Below are 20,265 nucleotides of genomic sequence, written 5' to 3' on the forward strand. Positions count from 1 at the left end.
TATAACAGTCTGGAATAACCAACCTGCAGCTATGCCTCTGAAAGAAATGTGAAAGTTCCTTCTAGTATTAGTTCTATATACTTACTATTTATACCTTGCCTCTTTCCCCAAAGGATGGGAAGCCACTTGTAGTAAAAGAGCGCAGGGCATAGTAGAGTCACTAATACACCAGGATCCAGGGGATGACTTGGGGCCTTTGGATGCCCTGCACAACCTAAGAAAAGCATGATTACTGGGACAGAACACCAGTTCCTAGGCTCTGGGCTGCCCAGGCAACATTGAATTGTACAAAGCTCTCAAAGTTTAACAGACTAGTTTAGTAAGAAAAGCAACCTCTTTTCTAGCACTAGATTCCCTGGAGAAATTTGCCCTAAGAAACATTCTATAAGGAACATAGCAACAGTCTCTTCAGTCATGATGAAATGACTGACACATGCTTCATATGACAGCTTTCTATATTTGCCTTTAATAGAGAGCAGGGAGAATAAGGTTATCTGGGAAGATGTTTCAGTAGGAAAGTAAAGTATGGTTTCACGATGTTGTCTGATCAGGGACTAGATGCAGGAGCAGCACACAGAGAATGTAGAGAGAAGGCTGGACGGTCCACGAGTCCCAGATAATGACCTTCTTAGCTGAGTCTGGCAAGAGGTGGAAAGCAAACAATTGCTAGGATAACACACGGCCCCCAGTAGCTGGCCCATCCTATGAAACGAGCTTTATCTGTTGGGATACTGAGGATGTTCTGTCCAAGATGGCCATTTGGGTTTTGGCATAATTGATATTGTTCTCATATGGTTCCCTGGGAAGAGATCGGGCTTTGAAGCCAAGCTAGACTTGGGTTTGGGCCCCAGCTCTGCCATTTACTGGCTGTGTTGACCAGAGCGAGTCACTCAATAATCACCAAGCCCTAGTTTCCTCATATGTGAAATGGATCTAATAATGCTTACTTGCAAGGTTGCTGTAGAATTGAAAATGCTGTGTGTAAAACACCTGGCAAAGTCCCTGACATCCTCTCAATGGCAGCACTCCTGATAACTAAGATGAAAGGCCTTGTGCAGGAGAGAAAGAGACCTGTCATCAAAACAGGGAGGTTGCTTACCTCTCGCCACGGCAGGAAGGTTTGCCCCAAAACGCTCAGTAGTGCCATCACGTTAGGCAGAAGGTAAAAGGAAGGAGGCGAGGAGGTGGCCCTGCTGTAAACATCCAGGATCAGCCTTCAGGTGTTGAGATAAAGGGCATGGAGGAGGACATCTGGATCTACAATCAGGGCCTGAGGCATGACCCCTGGGGACTGGGGAGACACACCAGGTATGGGTGGTTAGCAGCCTGGGCTGTGGTGAAGAGAAGTGGGCTTTTCTTCATGGGGTCCTAAAGACAGGACGCTCTCCAGCAAAGGCCAGTTGACCAGAGACGGGAGAGGATGGGTCAGAGACTGGCGGTGCCGGGGAGACACTGGTGACACAGGCATGGTAGGGAGCTAAACATCCTAGTGGGGCATCACCCTGGCCAGCCCTCCGCTCCTCCGTCCTCCCCTAAGGCGAGGAGGCTCCCCTCCACACACCGCCTCTTCCCAACTGTACAACTTTCAGCAGATTTCTGCCTCAGTTTCTTCTGCTGAGACAATACCTGCCTGCCTTGAGGGGTTGATGTGCTCAAATTTAGTGAGGTGGGGTGTGAGGAGCTTTTAGCACTGTAAAGAAAAACACGAATATTGTTTTATTGAAACATTCACAGGTTCTAAAGGACATGCTGCTTCTCCTCAACCTTATTGAGTCAAGATATTTGAACCTGGTACTGCCCACGAATATTCTTTTTCTTTTTTTTAATTTTTATTAAGGTATGATTGATATACACTCTTATGAAGGTTTCACGTGAAAAAAACAATGTGGTTACTACATTTACTCATATTGTCAAGTCCCCACCCCTACCCCAATGCAGTCATTGTCCATCAATGTAGCAAGATGCCACAGATCCACTATGTGCCTTCTCTGTGATACACTGTTCTCCCCGTGATCCCCCACACCATGTGTACTAAACATAGTACCCCTCAATCCCCTTCTCCCTCCCTCCCCACCGGCCCTCCCACACCCCTCCCCTTTGGTAACCACTAGCTCATTCTTGGAGTCTCTGAGTCTGCTGCCATTTTGTTCCTTCAGTTTTTCTTCATTGTTATACTCCACAAATGAGGGAAATCTGGCATTTGTCTTTCTCCGCCTGGCTTATTTCATTGAGCATAATGTCCTCCAGCTCCATCCATGTTGTTGCAAATGGTAAGATTTGTTTCTTTCTTATGCCGAATAGTATTCCATTGTGTATATGTACCACCTCTTCTTTATCCATTCATCTACTGATGGACACTTAGGTTGCTTCCATATCTTGGCTATTGTGAAAAGTGCTGCGATAAACATAGGGGTTCATATGTCTTTTTGAATCTGAGAACTTGTATTCTTTGGGTAAATTCCAAGGAGTGGGATTCCCAGGTCAAATGGTATTTCTATTTTTAGTTTTTTGAGGAACCTCCATATTGCTTTCCACAACGGTTGAACTAGCTTACATTCCCACCAGCAGTGTAGGAGGGTTCCCCTTTCTCTGCATCCTCACCAGCATTTGCTGTTCTTAGTCTTTTGTATGGTGGCCATCCTTACTGGTGTGAGGTGATATCTCATTGTGGTTTAAATTTGCATCTCCCTGATGATTAGTGATGTGGAGCATCTTTTCATGTGTCTGTTGGCCATCTGAATTTCTTCTTTGGAGAATTGTCTGTTCATATCCTCTGCCCATTTGTTAATGGGTTATTTGCTTTTTGGGTGTTGAGGCATGTGAGTTCTTTATATATTTTGGATGTTAACCCCTTGCCGGATATGTCATTGACAAATATATTCTCCCATACTGTAGGATGCCTTTTTGTTCTGTTGATGGTGTCCTTTGCCGTACAGAAACTTTTTAGTTTGATGTAGTCCCATGAGTTCATTTTTGCTTTTGTTTCCCTTGCTTGAGGAGATACTGCCCACGAATATTCTATGAGACTAGGATGCATTTAGGCAGTTGGCAATCTACCCTTGCCTTCCTTACCCTTAACTCTAGTTTCTCTCCTCTGGGTGATCTGATGTCGCTGGCAAAGCAGTTCCTGAAGCGGGTGCCTTTAAGTTCTGAACATTGCTTTTCCTACCTCAGCTTGTGTCCTGAGCTGCAATGAGTATGTGCTGCCACCTGGTGGTCACTGCTGAGCAGTCCAGCAGCAGACAGTTGAAGCAGACGCTGGGCTGGTGCCCTCTGAGACTCAAGTAGTTCCAGCATCTCGTAACTTTTAGAGTTAGCTCGATCCTTCTCTAGATTCCCCACTAGGGACTGGAGGTCTCACATACTCTGCGTGAGTGGGGTCTGGTGGGTGGCGTGTGGGTGCCTCAAGCAGTTCCCATTTGCTAGGCAGTATTTCCTTTTGCTTACAGTGAAGGAAACTTGATGTCTTCTTTCCACGTAGCACTTGCTCTGAGTCTCCTGAACTCACGCTACAGACTTAGGGAGTCCCTGGCTCCCTGGACACAGCTGGATTGTTCAAGCCACCTGGGCCCTAGTAAAAAGCCCTCTAGAGACAGATCAGCCCCTGGAGGAAACCTTCTGAATGGCCCAGACTCCTCCCTCCAGGTTTACAGAGAGGCAGAGAAAGAGGGGTGCCGGGAGATGGGGAGTAAAAGCAGACCATCTTCCTGGAGTGACTCTGAGATCTTTCTTTCTAAACCTCTGCTAGTGGCTAGCAAGCATAAAGATCTGTAAAAATATAAGACTTTGGGGAAGTGGCAATGGGGCCAAGAGGAAGTGAACAAACTTCTGTGCAACTATGCAGGCTGCATCGAGTCAGTGGGAGCCAGCTGCAGGCAGAAGCCGCCACCTGCTGCCTGACCGACATCCTGTCTTAGCAGCTACCTAGACCAGTTCTAAAGCTCTGCAGGTGCTATCCCTCTGTCCCTGTGCACACTGCACATTGCTGTTTTTGCAAGCTGGTTGCTGGAGTTTCCTAGGCTTTTCTGAGGAACTGCAAAGAAGCAGATGAACCATGTCTCTGGTCAGCCTCTCACAATGTTAAGCAGAATACTAAAGACAAGGTTGCAGCTTGAGATTGAGCCATGTTCAGCAGCATCAACCCAAGGAGGCTCCACAGGGTTTGGGATAGGTTAGTTCTTTCCCCAGGACTCCAGTTGCTTTTCCTGTGATTCAAAGTGATGGTTCTTCCCAGATCCTTGCTTCCTCCATGGAGTTCAGATTCTTTTAGTAGAACTGAAACAGACATGGCCTTTCTTTTAATGGGGAAATTCCTTGAGCCATATCTCAACTATAATTTATTTTCTTATTAAAAACTTTTTTTTGGTACCCTGGTCCAATAAAAGGCTTTCTTTCTGGCCCAGAACTCCCCTTGGGACCCTAGCTCCACCAGGGCACCTGGTTCCTCCATGTCCTCCTAACTCAGAGAAGGTGCTGGACTTAAATTGTACCCGTGTTCTCTTCCCACAGTCTTGGTTGTCACTCTTTTCTAGCTTGAAGTTAGAACCTCCTATTGATAATATGGCAACATCAGATCCAGGGATGCCTTAGACTTGTGAAAGCTTCATGTGGCTGTTCACTTGCTCATTTATTTAGCAAACACTGTGGTGTGGAACCTGGGCTCTGAAGCCAGGAACCTGGGTTAGAATGCCAGCTCTGCCCTGTCCTAGCTGTACAATCCTGAGCAAGTTACTCGATCCTTCTGAGTCTCGGTTTGCTCTGTAGTAATGGTAGCATCTATTTCACCAGAGAGCATTAAATGAGACCGTGTAAGTAAAAATGCTCAACACGGTAGCTGATATAACAGAAAGTCTCTTCGCAGGTCCTAGTTGATTGATTGGTATTACATACCCAGTTCCAAGTTTATGCCCCCTGGTTTACTTATTCATTTATAAAAAATATACCTAGTACCTATTATCTGCCAGTCATTGTGACTGGGGCTGGAAATGCAGAAATAAAAAGTGGAGGTCCCTGCCTTTCAGGAGCTTACAGAGTAACAGGGGAGGGGTGGTATATAAACACAGGGTGGAGGGGGCTGTCTGGGAAGTTTTCCTCAAGATCCCCTTTGGGAACAGTCTTGAAGGAAAAGCACTTGTGTTCCAGGTGGAAACAGGAGAGAAGGGCCATCCAAACTGGGAGAGAGCATGTGCACCAGGGAGAGGAAGTGAAAGAGCAGGGGTGCTCTGCATGTTTTGGAGGAGGGGGTGGAACAGCCTTCAGGAGGCTGCTGAGGCTGGGAGACCCCTTTGCAGAAGGTCTCACTTCTGTGTTATTCCAAGGAGTCTGGACTCGATCCAGAGGGCAACAGGGAGGCTGTGGGGGAGCTCACATCTGGGGATGGGTTAGCAGGCTGAAGTGGTCAAGTTCCTTGACCAAGAGTGGCTGTGCTGTGGTAGGGTAATGGGCTAATGAGGTGGCCATCTGCACAGGCCTCTCGGGCCTCTTTCCCACACTGCCTTTTGGTGTTCAGTCTGGAGTGAAAAGGACACTCAGGGCCTAATCCTAGGTCAACACACTCAGTAACTGGGAAAGCCGTTCCCATCACCACTCAAACTGCAGCCCCCACCCTGAGCAGCGATAGACTCTGTCTACTCAGAAAGTGTGAAGGAAGGGCTTCCCTTGTTTATGGAGAGGAGATTCCCAAGGTATGGACAGAGAATCCTGGAAACAGAATTCCCACGTGGGAAGAGGTGGCTTGATCCATGGCCCCAAGCATGTCCCTGCCTCTCCTTTTCCCTGTGGATTTTTCTCTCACAGGCTGTCTTGTCCTCACCACACTGCTCTTATGGTGCCAGGACACAAACTCCTCTCCACGGCTTTTCCAACCCAGCTGAGATGGTCTGCTTCCAAAAGGACTGACTTGGTCCTAAAGGAGAAGGAAAGTATAAAGGTGTAAGAACACACTGGTCAGGTTTCCAGCTCCAGCTGTCACATCCATCCCTAAGGATGAGGCTCACTTCCAGTGGGCTGGACCCTTCACTCACGCACTTTCTCTGGCCTTCTCCGCCTTTTCCCTTCCCCACCTCTGGCCCATAATCCCATAAGGGCAGCTGTTTCTAAGTGTGGGAGCTGTCCATTGTCTGACCAGCTGCCAAGCACAGAGCAAACGTCTGTGCTCCTCTCTGCTGAGGACCCATACCCTCTGTCCCCAGCCACCCGAGGTTGAGCTGTGACAGCCCCAGGACTGCCAGACCTTCCAGGAAATGGCTCCGTAGATGTGCAAGCCCCACAACCAGGCAACATGGCTCATCCCTACACTGCAGGGTCTTTTTCTCTCATGAGGTAATTTGGTGCTACTGGGTGGCCGGAAGTCAGTGGCGAGAGGACAGATTCAATGGTTGGTTTAGAGTGAGGGCAATGTGTTTTGATAGCATGCAGCCTCCTAGAAATCGCTCTCTGTGACTTGATCTCTCAGAAGCAGAGATAAAGAAAAACAGTTGCAGTAGAAACATTTATGAGAGGCCTCATTGGAGGCTGGTGAAGCTTCTTAAATTCCCATAGTGCAGGGCCATGGGCATAGCTAACACTGGAAAATGCTAGCATGATGGAAATGCAGTCAGAGAGGGCTGCCCCTTAATGTCTGGGGAGTTTGCTCAGGGAAAAATGGCAAGTCGAGCAGGGATGAGCAAGGGATTCAGACAGACTGGGGCCAGCTTGGGATGTCATGAAGGATCAGTGGGTGATGTAGAAGCAGACCAACTATAGAAGAACCTGCCAGGTCTGTGCCAGGCTTCTTGCCAGTGTCCCCATAAAGAGTGTATTAGTAAACATCAGAACAACACTATCATTATCACTGAATTTTATTTTTGGCTGTACATAGATTGTTGTTTATGGTAAATAGCTTAAACACTTCAATCCACTGCTTATGTCCAACTATTCCTTCTTGCTGTCTTTCTAAGTAGTCCCCTTGGAGGGCATTGAGAAGCACCTGAACTCGGTGGACCTCAAATAACAATTGTTTTTGAGTGTCTGGTTCCTAGAAGTTGCAGACCATGTGAGGAACTTCAGGGAAAAGGGTCTGATTCCCAGACAGATACCTGTCCCTGGGGGTGGGGGTGGGAGGGTCTGCTACCTGACTACATGCAGGTTGCCCTTCCCCTCCTTTTGCATGGCTGGTCATCCTGTTGTCCTGTTGTTCCTCAGATGGGTTGGACACAGGCTGGCTGCTGCCCTGAGAGCAGGTGAGACTTTCGTGGGTGTGTGGGCTGAGAAGGGGAGCTGGGGGGTCAGCAGCTGTGAGGCTTATGGGAAGTGCTACGTATTCTGCTCTTCTAAGCAGGGGATCTTAGCTTGTCCCTTTGGTAAAGGCCCTTTGGTGCTAAAGCTGGGTTCCAGTTATGCCCAGCTGCCCAATTTTCCATGCTTGCTGTTATGCACTGTTTTAGTCTGTCCAAGCTGCTATAACGGAATACCAAACACTGGGTGACTTATAAACAACACTGATTTCTCAGTCCTGGAGGCTAGGAAATCCAAGATCAATACACTGGCCAAGTCCATGCCTGGTGAGAGCCAGCTTCTGGCAGAAGGGACAAGGGAGCTCTGTGGGGTCTCTCTTACAAGACTACTCCCATTTATGAGGGCTCTACCCTCAGAACCTAATAACCTGCTAAAGACCCCACCTCCAAATATCATCACTTTGAGGATCAGATCTCAACATACGAATTTGGGGGGCACACAAACATTCAGTCTACAGCATTCACCAGAAAAGAATAATCCTAGCCAAGGTTAGAGGCTGCCAATACCCTATTCCTCGCTCTTCCGCATCTTTCACTTGCCTCCTTATTATGGGATCTTCCTGATAAGTTTGCAGGAAGCCAAGGTGTTACACGGTCGGTGCTTTCAGCTCCTTTCCCGCCCAGCGCTGCAGGCCCATCAGGCCTATGTGAATGGATTCTGAGCCTTCTCAGTGCCCCTCACACTCCCTCCTCCACTCTTTCTAAACTCTTGCTGAGCGTTCCTGGTTCTGCACTTCCTCTTGGCCCATCTCACTTCCTGAAACACCCCTGAAAAGGGTTGCTTATCTCGATGGAGCCTGAGTAGCCCTCCAGGGGCAGGGGAGAGCAGAGGCCTTGAGCTGTCTGCGTGGGGAACTAGGAGCAGCAGCACTTTCAGATTCAGCCCACAGAGAGCTATCCTCCACGCTTCCCGGAATCCAGGGACGTCAGCCCAAAAGGCACTGGAAGAGCCTTCCGACAGGCTCTTGCTAAGGAGAGGAGGTCTCCAAGAGGGCACCCCCCAGAGAAGAGAGGAATGGGCCTCCTGTGAGTTGGAAGCTGTTACTGCCGCACCAGGACCCTCTGGCAAGATGTCCGGCAAGAGCTAGGCTTACTGGCCCACACTGATCTTGTCGGCACACTTGCCACCTGGAAGGCACCTGTGGGAAAGCGAGATGACTGCCAACAGCACTGCCCTGTCACTGGCCAGCATTGCCTACATCACCGTGGAGGTGCTCATCGGGCTCTGCGCCATAGTGGGCAACGTGCTGGTCATCTGGGTGGTCAAGCTAAACCCCAGCCTGCAGACCACCACCTTCTATTTCATCGTCTCGCTGGCCCTGGCTGACATCGCCGTGGGGGTGCTGGTCATGCCTTTGGCTGTTGTCGTCAGCCTCGGCATCACAATCCACTTTTATAGCTGCCTTTTCATGACCTGCCTGCTGCTGATCTTCACCCACGCCTCCATCATGTCCTTGCTAGCCATCGCTGTGGACCGATACCTGCGGGTGAAGCTCACGGTCAGGTAACCTGCTTGCGGTGGGTAGGGGCGAGTGGTACAGGTGGCTGGGAAATGGGGCTACAAAGTCCAGATCCCAGAGTGAAAACAAATCCAGATTGGCTTCTGAACTTGCAAGAAGGCTCTGCATTTCTTTTGTGTGTGACGGGTTTAACAACGATGAGCTGAGACTCAGAGGACTGCTCCGGTCCCTCCCCACTGACTAGGGGAGGGCACGCTCCATCCCCCAGGGGAGCTGGCCATGATGAGAGTGTGATGGGTCATCAATTAGTCAGAAATGATCTTCAGTTTTAGAAATGACAAGAAACCTACAAGATAAGATAAGGAGCAGGCAGAAAAGAATAAGAGGAGATAAACAGATGGTTCTGCCCTTCGCAAATGTAGGTTATTTTCAAGTTATTTTAACTTCACTTCCTCTCCCACGTTGAGAAAGAGTCCACAAAAGTTCTCCATCACACATCGTAGTAACAGCCTTTTGGGGGACCATGTGAACAGAACGGACTGCCAGGTGGAGAAATCTGATTCCCCAGGTGTCCTGTATAGCGATCATCTTATGTTTCTCCTCTTTCCTCTTGGGAAGTGAGCATGAGGGAGCCACAGAAGAGCTTTGATAACATGTAAGTCCGGGTTCAAGTCCCAGATGTTGGATCTGATCTTGGGCAAGTTAGTTAACTTTCTCTGCTTCAATTCCTCATCTTACCATGGTGGTTAAGATACTCTGAACTCAGACTTACCTCATTTCCATTTTAGTTTTTACACATTCTATTTTAGTCTGTACATGTTACTGCTTCATTTTTTTCACCCATGAATTGGGGATAATAATTGTATCTTTCTCATATGATTAAATGAGTTAACACATGTAAAGCTCTTAGAAAAATGCCTGGCATACAGTCTCTCCTCAAAGAGTGGTAGCCATAACTACTACTCTCTTCACCATTGCCATCAATGTAATGGAGATTCTCATAAAAATCTCTCCCATTTATTGCGATATTTAATTGAGATAATATCTCTGGAGTAACTTAATAAAATCATTTTCCTCCCTGTGGTCTGTGTAGGGGAAGGGATGGTTAGAGGAGAAATGGCAACTTTGGTTAGATGAGGCTTTTAAGGTCCTGGCAGCACTTTAACACAACCTTCCCCACTCCATTAACTCGTTTAATGCAAACACCACGTGTGGGCACCTGTGCAGATAGAGAAGTGGGGGTTGGCACAGGTGAAGGGGACGGGTGGAGGAGGTGGTATAATTTATGGGCATTAGCATACCAGCCACACGAATCAGTGCAGAGCATAGCAGGCAAACACGCCCGGAGGAGGTCACTATCTGGAGAGAAGTACTTGGAGGTCACTACCCAGAGACTTAGATAAATCTTACCTCCCTGGAACTGAAGAATTCTTGGTCAGGAAATGGAGCTGTGAGAGGGGTGTGCAAGCACCTGACCCCAGGCAGCACATTCCCAATCTATTCTAGATTGTGTATCTTTAGAGAAGTCCCCAGAGACTTCTGCTGGATTTTTCTCCAATTACTGTCTGCTCATCTTGTCTTCATATCAAAACTGCCATTGCATACCAATGCTCTCCAGCTCCATTTCCCTCTACCTTTTAGCAATTCTTACCATGAACTTAACCCACCCTCTTCCATTCACACAGATACAGGAGCATCACCACTCAAAGAAGAATATGGTTGGCCCTGGGCCTTTGCTGGCTGGTGTCATTCTTGGTGGGACTGACCCCCATGTTTGGCTGGAACATGAAACTGACCTCAGAGTCCCACAGAAATGTCACCTTCTTTTCATGCCAATTCCGTTCTGTCATGAGGATGGACTACATGGTCTACTTCAGCTTCTTCACTTGGATTTTTATCCCCCTGCTTGTCATGTGTGCCATTTATCTTGACATCTTCTATGTCATTCGGAACAAACTCAATCAGAATTTCTCTAGCTCCAAAGAGACAGGTGCATTTTATGGACGGGAATTCAAAACAGCGAAGTCTCTGTTTCTGGTTCTCTTCCTGTTTGCTTTGTCCTGGCTGCCTTTATCCATCACCAACTGTATTATCTACTTTAATGGTGAGGTCCCACAGGTGATACTATATTTGGGCATCCTGCTGTCCCATGCTAACTCCATGATGAACCCTATCGTCTATGCTTATAAAATAAAGAAGTTCAAGGAAACCTATCTTTTGATCCTCAAAGCTTGTATGTTCTGCCAGCCTTCTGATTCTTTGGACCCAAGCATTGAAAAGACTTCTGAGTAGTTATCCACGGAAGATGACTCTTCATCCCATTGGCCTTCAGATTCAGCATCAATAAACACTTGAGGGCCTATCCACCCAGGCCAACGGCTTTCACATCAAGAGAGTCCTTCCACTGATGTAGGGAGCATTTGGCTGCCTGCCTCCAACTGTACCTCCTCTACTATCTTCTTCCCGCAATTTGACTTCTTTTTCTTGTATTCCTTCTCAAATTCAATTTTCTTGATGCCTGTTGAGGACAATGCTCTATTGTTATTACTACCTGTGTTCCTCCTTCCCAAACAGGAGAAGTCATGCAGTCGGAGGGACGCCTCATTGACTTACTGACAAAAAGCCTCCATTGGGCTGGACATGCATGTGATGGATTCCACTCCCTTGTGGAACTAAGCAAAGAGCCCAGCTCTTCAGCTCTGCTTGGGAGTTGGTGGAAATGGAAGGAGGGAACTGAGTTTAATGGGAACTTAAACTGCTGAATTCACCTGTAAATGTATTTGAGTAAATAAAATATGACAGCTAACTGTTGTTTAGCACTTTGTTGAGGGCCAGGTTCCCTTGGGGCTTGAGGATCCAGCTGGCTGCTCTTGGCACTCAGCCTGCTTGCTACCTGGAGCATGTTTACTATGCAAATTCTGGGCCCCTCATCCCATGTCCCAGAATACCCCGCTTGTTTTTCCTGGGCTGATAAGAGCATTTGTCAATTTCCTGAAATAATCATCGGCTGTTAGAGAAGAGATGATTCTCTCTCTAGAGCTGAGTCCTAATCAGCTTCTGTGGTTTTCATTTTAATAGGAGTAGTTGGGGTGAGGCAAAAAAGAGACACTGTATAGCTGTTATTTGGTGAGCACTTTCTATGCACTAGGCACTTTGCATACTTTACCTATTTTGGTCCTAATCATCTCTGAGAAGGTACCACAGCATTATTATCATCTCTGTTTTGCAGAAGGAAAAAAATGAGGTACAGAGAGGCTAAGTAACCTGTCTACAGTCAAACAATTGACAGGTAGTGGAGCCAGGATTTAAACCCAGCCCTGCCTTTGGGAGAACCCAAACTTCTCACCATCTAGCCTCAGACATGAAGAGAGAATTGTAACTGCTCCAAAGGCCAAGCTCAAGTTGACTTAATGTACAATTAGCAGATATGGGAGTGCCAACTACTATATGTATGCCTGAGGACTGCTGGGATGTTTTTGTTTTTGTTTTTTGTCTTAGCTTCAATTTTTGATGTCTCATTCATCAGGCCACTAGGCAGGGATAGAGGTCTAGTCATATCATTCAAGCACTGAGCATGGCTCTGGGGATTCAAGGTGCATTTCTGGCTTGGTCTGTCCAAATGTGTAGCTGTGCACTCTCATGCTCAGGATGATAAATATATGAACTTAACAAGAGCAGCAAGATAAGGATTTCAACTAAACCATGTCAAAGAGAGTAAGTGTACCGAAAATATTTTTTCTTAATTCTTAGCCAGCCCTAAAAGTTTATCCTGACCCCAGTCTTAAGCCAGAGCCTAATAACCATATTTATCATGTGAACATTTCATTTCAGCAAAGGTCCTTGTTTCTTCTGCTCTCATCCCAGGAAGAATCAACACTCTCTGGGAAGTTTAAAAACTTGCATGTACTTTTCTACTAATGCCAACCTGAGCTGGTCACCCTGCCCACTCACACTCACATCATAAAGGCAGATGACTGCCGTACAACTCCACCATGACTGCAGGAGCTCAGTTTGGTCCTGACAATCTCCCCTTCAACATTTTAGGAGCTCTTTTTTCTTTAAAAATCTAAGCCCCTGATTAATTTTGGGGTTTCGTTACAATGCCCCTCCAAAACTAGGCCCTGGGTTTACTCTGGGGTTTCTGGTGATCCTGGTGCATTGTTCAGCCCATGAACCTCTTTCACCCAGCTGGAGACTTGAGGAATGTGCTGGTTAGTTGTCGGTCCTGTGGTAATCCACTCAGATTGCTTGATTTACAAATGATCTCTAAGCTAGTCGCTATAGCAACACTTAATGGAAACTTGATTTAAACTTCCTTCAAAACAAAACTGGGAAACTTGATTTAAACTTCCCTCAAGACAAAACAGCAGTATGTCCTGGGTCATGTCATTAGACATGCTGTAGCTCCTGAGTTCCAGAAAAACTTCTTTTTCTTTTTTCCCTTTTTCCTCCTCTTTGCCCTTCTCTACCTTTTTCTGTCTGGTGGTCACTGCTTAGCAAATCCACTGAGACTTCACAGGGAGTTGTATATATGTATCTTTTTTGTCAAATGGGAATCTCCTGAGCCAGGGTGTTCCACAAGCCAAGAAGAAGCCCTTAATGTGAACATATCTTTTGGAGTGGCCTCAAAAAAATGAGCCAAGAATTACTGGCAAGGAGCTTGAGTAGAAGTGGTAAATTTCCTGTGGTTTCTGGTTTAGAGAGGACTGCCACGAGAGTCTCCCCAAGTCTATCTCCTGGCTGACTCCCTTCAGCTAAACAGTAAAGGGTAGTTTTTATTCTAAAGAAATAAGGTGAAAAGACCACCCAGCAAAGACTGAGGTTTCTTCCTCCTCCTCCACATGAATTAGCTGAAACAAAGGTAGATGTTGAATAGCTGGTGTTTTTTTTACCCAGTTTTTATCAAGTCAGCTCTGGAAATAAGTAAAGACCACATGAGGAGAGAGAGGGCTATTTATTCTGCACTTATAATAGCAAGAGAATCAACCACTGTCACTTGCATTTGGGCAGAGACTCAAAAGCAGACAGAGGAGTGGGAAAGCCTTATAACAGAAAAAGAGAGGCTTCCTGATTGTGCCCTGCTTGGAGGCTGCTGGACTGGGGAAGTTGTCGGCAGGCCACTAGACGTGGACATCCTGTGTCGCTGGCTAGAGGAGCATATTTGGCTTTCTCTAGCTGGTCCCAAGTTGCAAACAGGACAAAAATTAGGGAAACTATCAATTATTAATCAAGTTCTGGCCATTTGGGGCCAGTTGATACAGGGAGCATTGTTTGGTGCTCTGGACTTGTGAGAGATGATGATCTGCCTTGCTATGAGTCTGACTCTAACAGCCTGGCTTCCTGGGCTGGTTGGGGGCCAGAATTCTACTTTTATATATGGTCTGGCCACTGTCCATTTGCATATTCAGTTTCTTACAACCAGATGCACATTTTCTAGAGAAATTCTGCCCTGAGATGCTATAATGGGTATGATGAGGATAAAAAAGCCAAGTTGTATCTTGCCCCAACAGCTCAGATAATGTAGTGAACATAAAGTCTCTCTGTAAAATCTAAAATGTGGAGGATTAAATATGGTGGCATGAGAGGTGAGACAGAGATCTCCTCCTAAAACCACATATAATACAAAAATATAATTAATATAACTAATCCCAAAAGAGTAACAGGAAAGAAGGCTGCACCAGACTGCATGAACCTGGAGGAAAGAACAGGCCTCATGGAACAGGGTAAAGTACCAAAGCCATGACCTGGCAGGACCCAAACCCTTCCCCCACCACAGCTCACCAGCAGGAGGAAGAGAAACAGGGTGGGGAGAAGGTGGAGATCTGGCACTGCTGAACACCTAGCCCTGGAGATCTGTTCTGGGAGCACAAACCTACATTGCATGGTGCTCTGGTGATTAGTGGAGTTGGAAAGCTAAAACAGGCAGAATACCCAGAGAGACTGAAATTCCAGCTGCTTGTGGAAAATGAATTCATATCTGGCTGATCTGGGCAGGCAATCTGAGAGACTTCCTAAAAGCAAGAGGGCTGCTAAAGGGGCAAGGATTGCAGAGAGCTTACTGCTCAGGAGAAAGGACAGGTAGACAAAATAGCCCAGGTGCACTCTGCCCAGCAGGTTGGGAACTTTCATGATCTTCAGGTGCTCCATCCCCCAGGCTGGCTACACAGCTTGAAGGCCCCCCACCGTGATATGCAGCCTGCTGGGCCTTCCTCCCGGCCAGCCTGCACCTGGCTTCCAAACCGCCAAACCCTGCCCTGGTGTCAGGCCAGCCAGAGGGAAGCCCCACCTACAGTAGCTACAAACGCAAAGCATAGAGGCTTACACCTGTGTGTTCGGCCCACTGCTTCTGGCAGTGGAGACAGGCATAGCAGCCAGGAAGGAGAAAACAGCTCTTTCCTTCCCACAGGCACCAGCACCACTACCATGCAACCCCCAGACATAGCTCCAGCGGCTGAGCAGCTCCAGAGAGTAGAGCTTCTGGGCACTAGAGGGCACCACATACAAATATGAAATGTCAAAGGAACCTCGTTCAAAGCAGAATTATAAATACACAAGAGAGTCAAATGAAATCAACCTCATGAATATTCCTGAAAGAGATTTTAAAATAAAAATAATAAACATGCTCCTAGAAGCACAGAAAAATATTCAGGACCTCAGGAATGAATTTAGGATGGAGATCCAATCATTGAGGATCACAATGGAGGGTATTAAAAGCAGGTTAAATTCCGTGGAGGAGACAATAAATGAAATAGAAATTACAGAAGAGGAATACAAAGAAGCTGAGGCACAGAGAGAAAAAAAGGATCTCAAGGAATGGAAGAATATTGAGAGAACAGTGTGACCAATCGAAATGGAACAATATTCATATTATAGGGGTACCAGAAGAAGAAAAAGAGACAGAACAAGGGATAAAAAACTGTCTTTGAGGAGGTAATTGCTGAAAACTCCCCCAATCTGGGGAAGGAGATAATCTCTCAGGCTATGGAGGCGCACAGATCTCCCAACACAAGGGTCCCAATGAAGACAACACCAAGACATGTAATAATTAAAAAGCAAAGATTGAGGATAAGGACAGACTATTAAAAGCAGCCAGAGAGAGAAATAGGATCACATACAATGGAAAACCCATCAGGCTATCATCAGATTTCTTAGCAGAATCCTTACAGGCCAGAAGGAGGCGGTATGATATATTTAATGCGATGAAGCACTAGTACCTCGAACCAAGAATACTCTATCCACCAAGATTATCATTTAATTCTGAAGGAGGGAGTAAGTAATTTCCAGATAAGCAAAAGCTGAGAGAATTTACCTCCCACAAACCACCTCTGCAGTGTATTTTGGAGGAACTTCTATAAAAGGAAGTGTTCCTAAGGTTAAATAGCTGTCACCAGAGGTAATAAAAAGGGGTAGACAAAGAGTACACAATATGATACCTAATATATAAAGGATGGAGGAGGAAGAAAAGGAAGGGGGGAGAAAGAACCCTTAGATTGTGTTTGTAATGGCATACTAAGTGAGTTAAGTTAGGCTCTTAAATAGTAAGGAGTTACCCTCGAACCTTTGGTAACCACGAATCTAAAGCCTGCAATGGCAATAAGTACATACTATTGATAATTACCCTAAATGCAAATGGTCTGAATGTACCAATCAAAAGACATAGACTCAATGAATGGATAAAAAAAACAGGACTCATTTATATGCTGCCTACAAGAGACTCACTTCAAACTCCAAGACATACACAGATTAAAAGTGAAGGGATGGAAAAAGATATTTCATGCAAATAATAGGGAGAAAAAAGCAAGTGTTGCAGTACTTATATCAGACAAAATAGACTACAAAACAAAGAATGTCACAAGAGACAAAGAAGGACATTACATAATAATAAAGGGGTCAATCCAACAAGAGAATATCCATTATAAACATCTATGTACTCAACACAGAAGCACCTACATATGTGAAACAAATACTAAAATAATAAAAAGGGGAAATAGAATGCAATGCATTCATTCTAGGAGACTAAAACACTCCACTGACTCCAAAAGACAGATCAACCAGACAGAAAATAAGTAAGGAGCCAGAAGCATTGAACAACACATTAGAATAGACAGACCTAACAAACTTCTACAGAATTCACCACCCAAAAGCAGCAGGAGACACATTCTTCTCAAGTACACATGAAACATTTTCAAGAATAGATCATATACTAGGTCATAAAAAGAACCTCAGTAAATACAAAAAGATTGAAATTGTACCAACTAGCTTCTCAGACCACAAAGGTATGAAACTAGAAATAAATTATGCAAAGAAAATGAAAAACCCCACAAACCCATGGAGGCATCACAACATGCTCCTAAATAACCAATGGATCAATGACAAAATAAAAACAGAGATCAAGCAATATATGGAGACAAATGACAATAATAATTCAACACTGAAAAATCTGTGGAACACAGTGAAGGCCATGCTAAGAGGAAAGTATATTGCAATACAGGCCTACCTCAGGAAAGAAGAACAATCCCATATGAGCAGTCTAAAATCACAATTAATGAAACTAGAAAATGAAGAACAAATAAGGCCCAAAGTCAGTAGAAGGAGGGACACAATAAGATTAGAGCATAAATAAATAAAATTGAGAAGACTAAAACAATAGAAAGAATCAATGAAAGCAAGAGCTGGTTCTTTGAGAAAATAAATGAAATAGATAAACCTCTAGCCAGACTTATCAAGAAAAAAAGGGCATCTACACACATACAGAATCAAAAATGAGAAAGGAAAAATCACTACAGACACCACAGAAATACAAAGAATTATTAGAGAATACTATGAAAAATCATATGCTAACCAACTGGATAACCTAGAAGAAATGGACAACTTTCTAGAAAAATACAACCTTCCAAGGCTGATCGAGAAAGAAACAGAAAATCTGAATAGACCAATTACCAGCAATGAAGTTGATTTGGTAATAAAAAACTACCTAAGAACAAAACACCTGGACCAGACAGCTTCACCACTGAATTTTATCAAACATTTAGTGAAGACCTAAATCCCATTCTCCTTAAACTTTTCCAAAAAGTAGAAGAGGAGGAAATACTTCTACACTCATTCTAGGAGGCCAGCATCACTCTAACACCAAAATTGGCAAATACACCACAAAAAAAGAAAATTACAGACCAATATCCCTGATGAACATAGATGTGAAAATACTCAACAAAATATTAGCAAACTGAATTAAAAAATACAGCAAAAAGATCATCCATCATGATCAAGTAGGATTTATTCCAGGAATGCAAGGATGGTACAAGGATGGTACAACATTTGAAAATCCATCAACATCATCCAACACGTCAACAAAAAGAAGGACAAAATCCACATGATTATCTCCATAGATGCTGAGAAAGCATTCAACAAAATTCAACATCCATTCAAGATAAAAACTCTCAACAAAATAGGTATAAGTTCAAGTACCTCAACAAACACACAGCCAACATCATATATGACAAACCCACAGCCAGCATTATACTTAACAGTGAGAAGCTGAAAGCTTTTCCTTTAACATCAGGAACAAGATAAGGATGCCCACTCTCCCCACTTTCATTCAACATAGTACTGGAGGTCCTCGCCATGGCAATCAGACAATATGAAGGAATAAAATGCATCTAGATTGGTAAGGAAGAAGTTAAACTGTCTCTGTTTGAAGATGACATGATATTGTACATAAGAAACCCTAAAGAATCCACTCCAAAACCACTAGATCTAATATCTGAATTCAGCAAAGTTGCAAAATACAAAATACACAGCAATCTGTTCATTCCTAAATACTAACAATGAACTAGCAGAAAGAGAAATCAGGAAAACAATTCCCTTCACAATTTTTATCAGAAAGAATAAAATACCTAAGAATAAACCTAACCAAGGAAGTGAAAGGCCTATACTCTGAACACTACAAGATACTCATGAGAGAAATTAAAGAACACACCAATAAATGGAAACACATCCCATGCTCATGGACAGGAAGAATTAATATTGTCAAAATGGCTATCCTGCCTAAAGCAATCTACAGATTCAGTGCAATCCCTATCAAAATACCAACAGCATTCTTCAACAAACTAGAGAAAATTGTTCTAAAATTCATATGGAACCACAAAAGACCCTGAATAGTCAAAGCAATTCTGGAAAGGAAGAATAAAGCTGGGGCAATTACCCTCCCTGACTTCAAGCTCTACTACACAGCCACAGTAATCAAGACAATTTGGTACTGACACAAGAACAGACCCATAGACCAATGGAAAGGACTACAGAGCCCAGATATAAACCCAAGCATATATGGTCAATTAATATATGATACAGGAGCCCTGGACATACAATGGGGAAAGTACAGCCTCTTCAACAGCTGGTGTTGGCAAAACTGGATAGCTACATGCCAGAGAATGAAACTGGATTATTGTCTATCCCCATACACAAAAGTAAACTTGAAATGGATCAAAGACCTGAATGTAAATCATGAAACCATAAATTTTTGAGAAGACAACATAGGCAAAAATCTCCTGACTATAAAAATGAGTAATTTTTTTTCTGAATGCATCTCGTTGAGCAATGGAAACAAAAGCAAAAATGAACACATGGGACTACATCAAACTAAAAAGCTTCTGTACAGCAAAGGACACCATCAATAGAACAAAAAGGCATCCTACAGTATGGGAGAATATATTTGTAAATAACATATCCGACAAGGGGTTAACATCCAAAATATATAAAGAACTCACATGCCTGAACACCAAAAAAGAAAATAACCTAATTAAAAAATGGGCAGACGATATGAACAGACAATTCTCCAAGGAAGAAATTCAGATGGCCAACAGGCACATGAAAAGATGCTCCACATCACTAATCATCAGGGAAATGCAGATAAAAACCACAATGAGATATCACCTCACACCAGTTAGGATGGCCAGTATCAAAAAGACTAAGAACAGAAAATGCTGGCGAGGATGTGGAGAAATGGGAACCCTCCTACACTGCTGGTGGGAATGTAAGCTAGTTCAACCATTGTGGAAAGCAATATGGAGATTCTTCAAAAAACTAAAAATAGAAATACCATTTGACCAGGGAATTCCTGTCCTAGGAATTTACCCAAAGAATATAATTTCTCATATTCAAAACACATATGCACCCCTATGTTTATTGCAGCACTATTTACAATAGCCAAGATATTGAAGCAGCCTAAGTGCCTTGCCCATCAGTAGATGAATGGATAAAGAAGAGATGGTACATATACACAATGGAATACTATTCAGCCATAAGAAAGAGACAAATCCTACCATTTGCAACAACATGAATGGAGCTGGAGGATATTATGCTCAGTGAAATAAGCCAGGTGGAGAAAGACAAGTACCAGATGAATTCCCTCATTTGTGGAGTATAACAACAGCAAAACTGAAGGAACAAAATAGCAGCAGACTCACAGACTCCAAGAAGGGGAGGGGTGGGGGAGGGCTGGTGCGGAGGGAGAGAGAAGAGGTTTGAGGGGTATT

At 44.6% G+C, this 20,265-nt stretch overlaps 2 protein-coding genes across 4 annotated transcripts in view; both read left to right on the forward strand.

Annotated features, from left to right (window-relative positions):
- LOC118933924 (transmembrane domain-containing protein TMIGD3-like) overlaps positions 1–20,265 on the forward strand; it is an 81,550-nt gene that overhangs the window by 55,726 nt on the left and 5,559 nt on the right.
- On the forward strand, positions 8,048–11,534 carry ADORA3 (adenosine A3 receptor). 3 transcript variants are annotated; one of them, XM_036928896.2, is made up of 3 exons: positions 8,048–8,778; positions 10,420–10,724; positions 11,309–11,534. In XM_036928896.2, exons 1-3 carry the CDS (start codon positions 8,429–8,431, stop codon positions 11,494–11,496), a joined length of 843 nt encoding a protein of 280 aa, XP_036784791.1. In that variant the 5' UTR covers positions 8,048–8,428; the 3' UTR covers positions 11,497–11,534. The 3 variants fall into 3 exon arrangements, with proteins under 3 accessions (XP_036784791.1, XP_036784790.1, XP_036784792.1); XM_036928895.2 differs by having other exon boundaries at positions 8,049–8,778; positions 10,420–11,439; XM_036928897.2 differs by lacking the exon at positions 8,048–8,778 and adding an exon at positions 8,804–9,152 and having other exon boundaries at positions 10,420–11,439.

This window comes from Manis pentadactyla, chromosome 4, assembly GCF_030020395.1.
Source record: "Manis pentadactyla isolate mManPen7 chromosome 4, mManPen7.hap1, whole genome shotgun sequence".
NCBI classification, from domain to species: domain Eukaryota; kingdom Metazoa; phylum Chordata; class Mammalia; order Pholidota; family Manidae; genus Manis; species Manis pentadactyla.

What these genes read in the sequence shown, in the direction of transcription:
- ADORA3 (XM_036928895.2), top strand. Translation starts at nt 8,429, where the DNA reads ATGACTGCCAACAGCACTGCCCTGTCACTGGCCAGCATTGCCTACATC. An exon ending in CGGGTGAAGCTCACGGTCAG is followed by an intron (nt 8,779 to 10,419) that starts GTAACCTGCTTG and finishes CCATTCACACAG; the next exon opens with ATACAGGAGCATCACCACTC.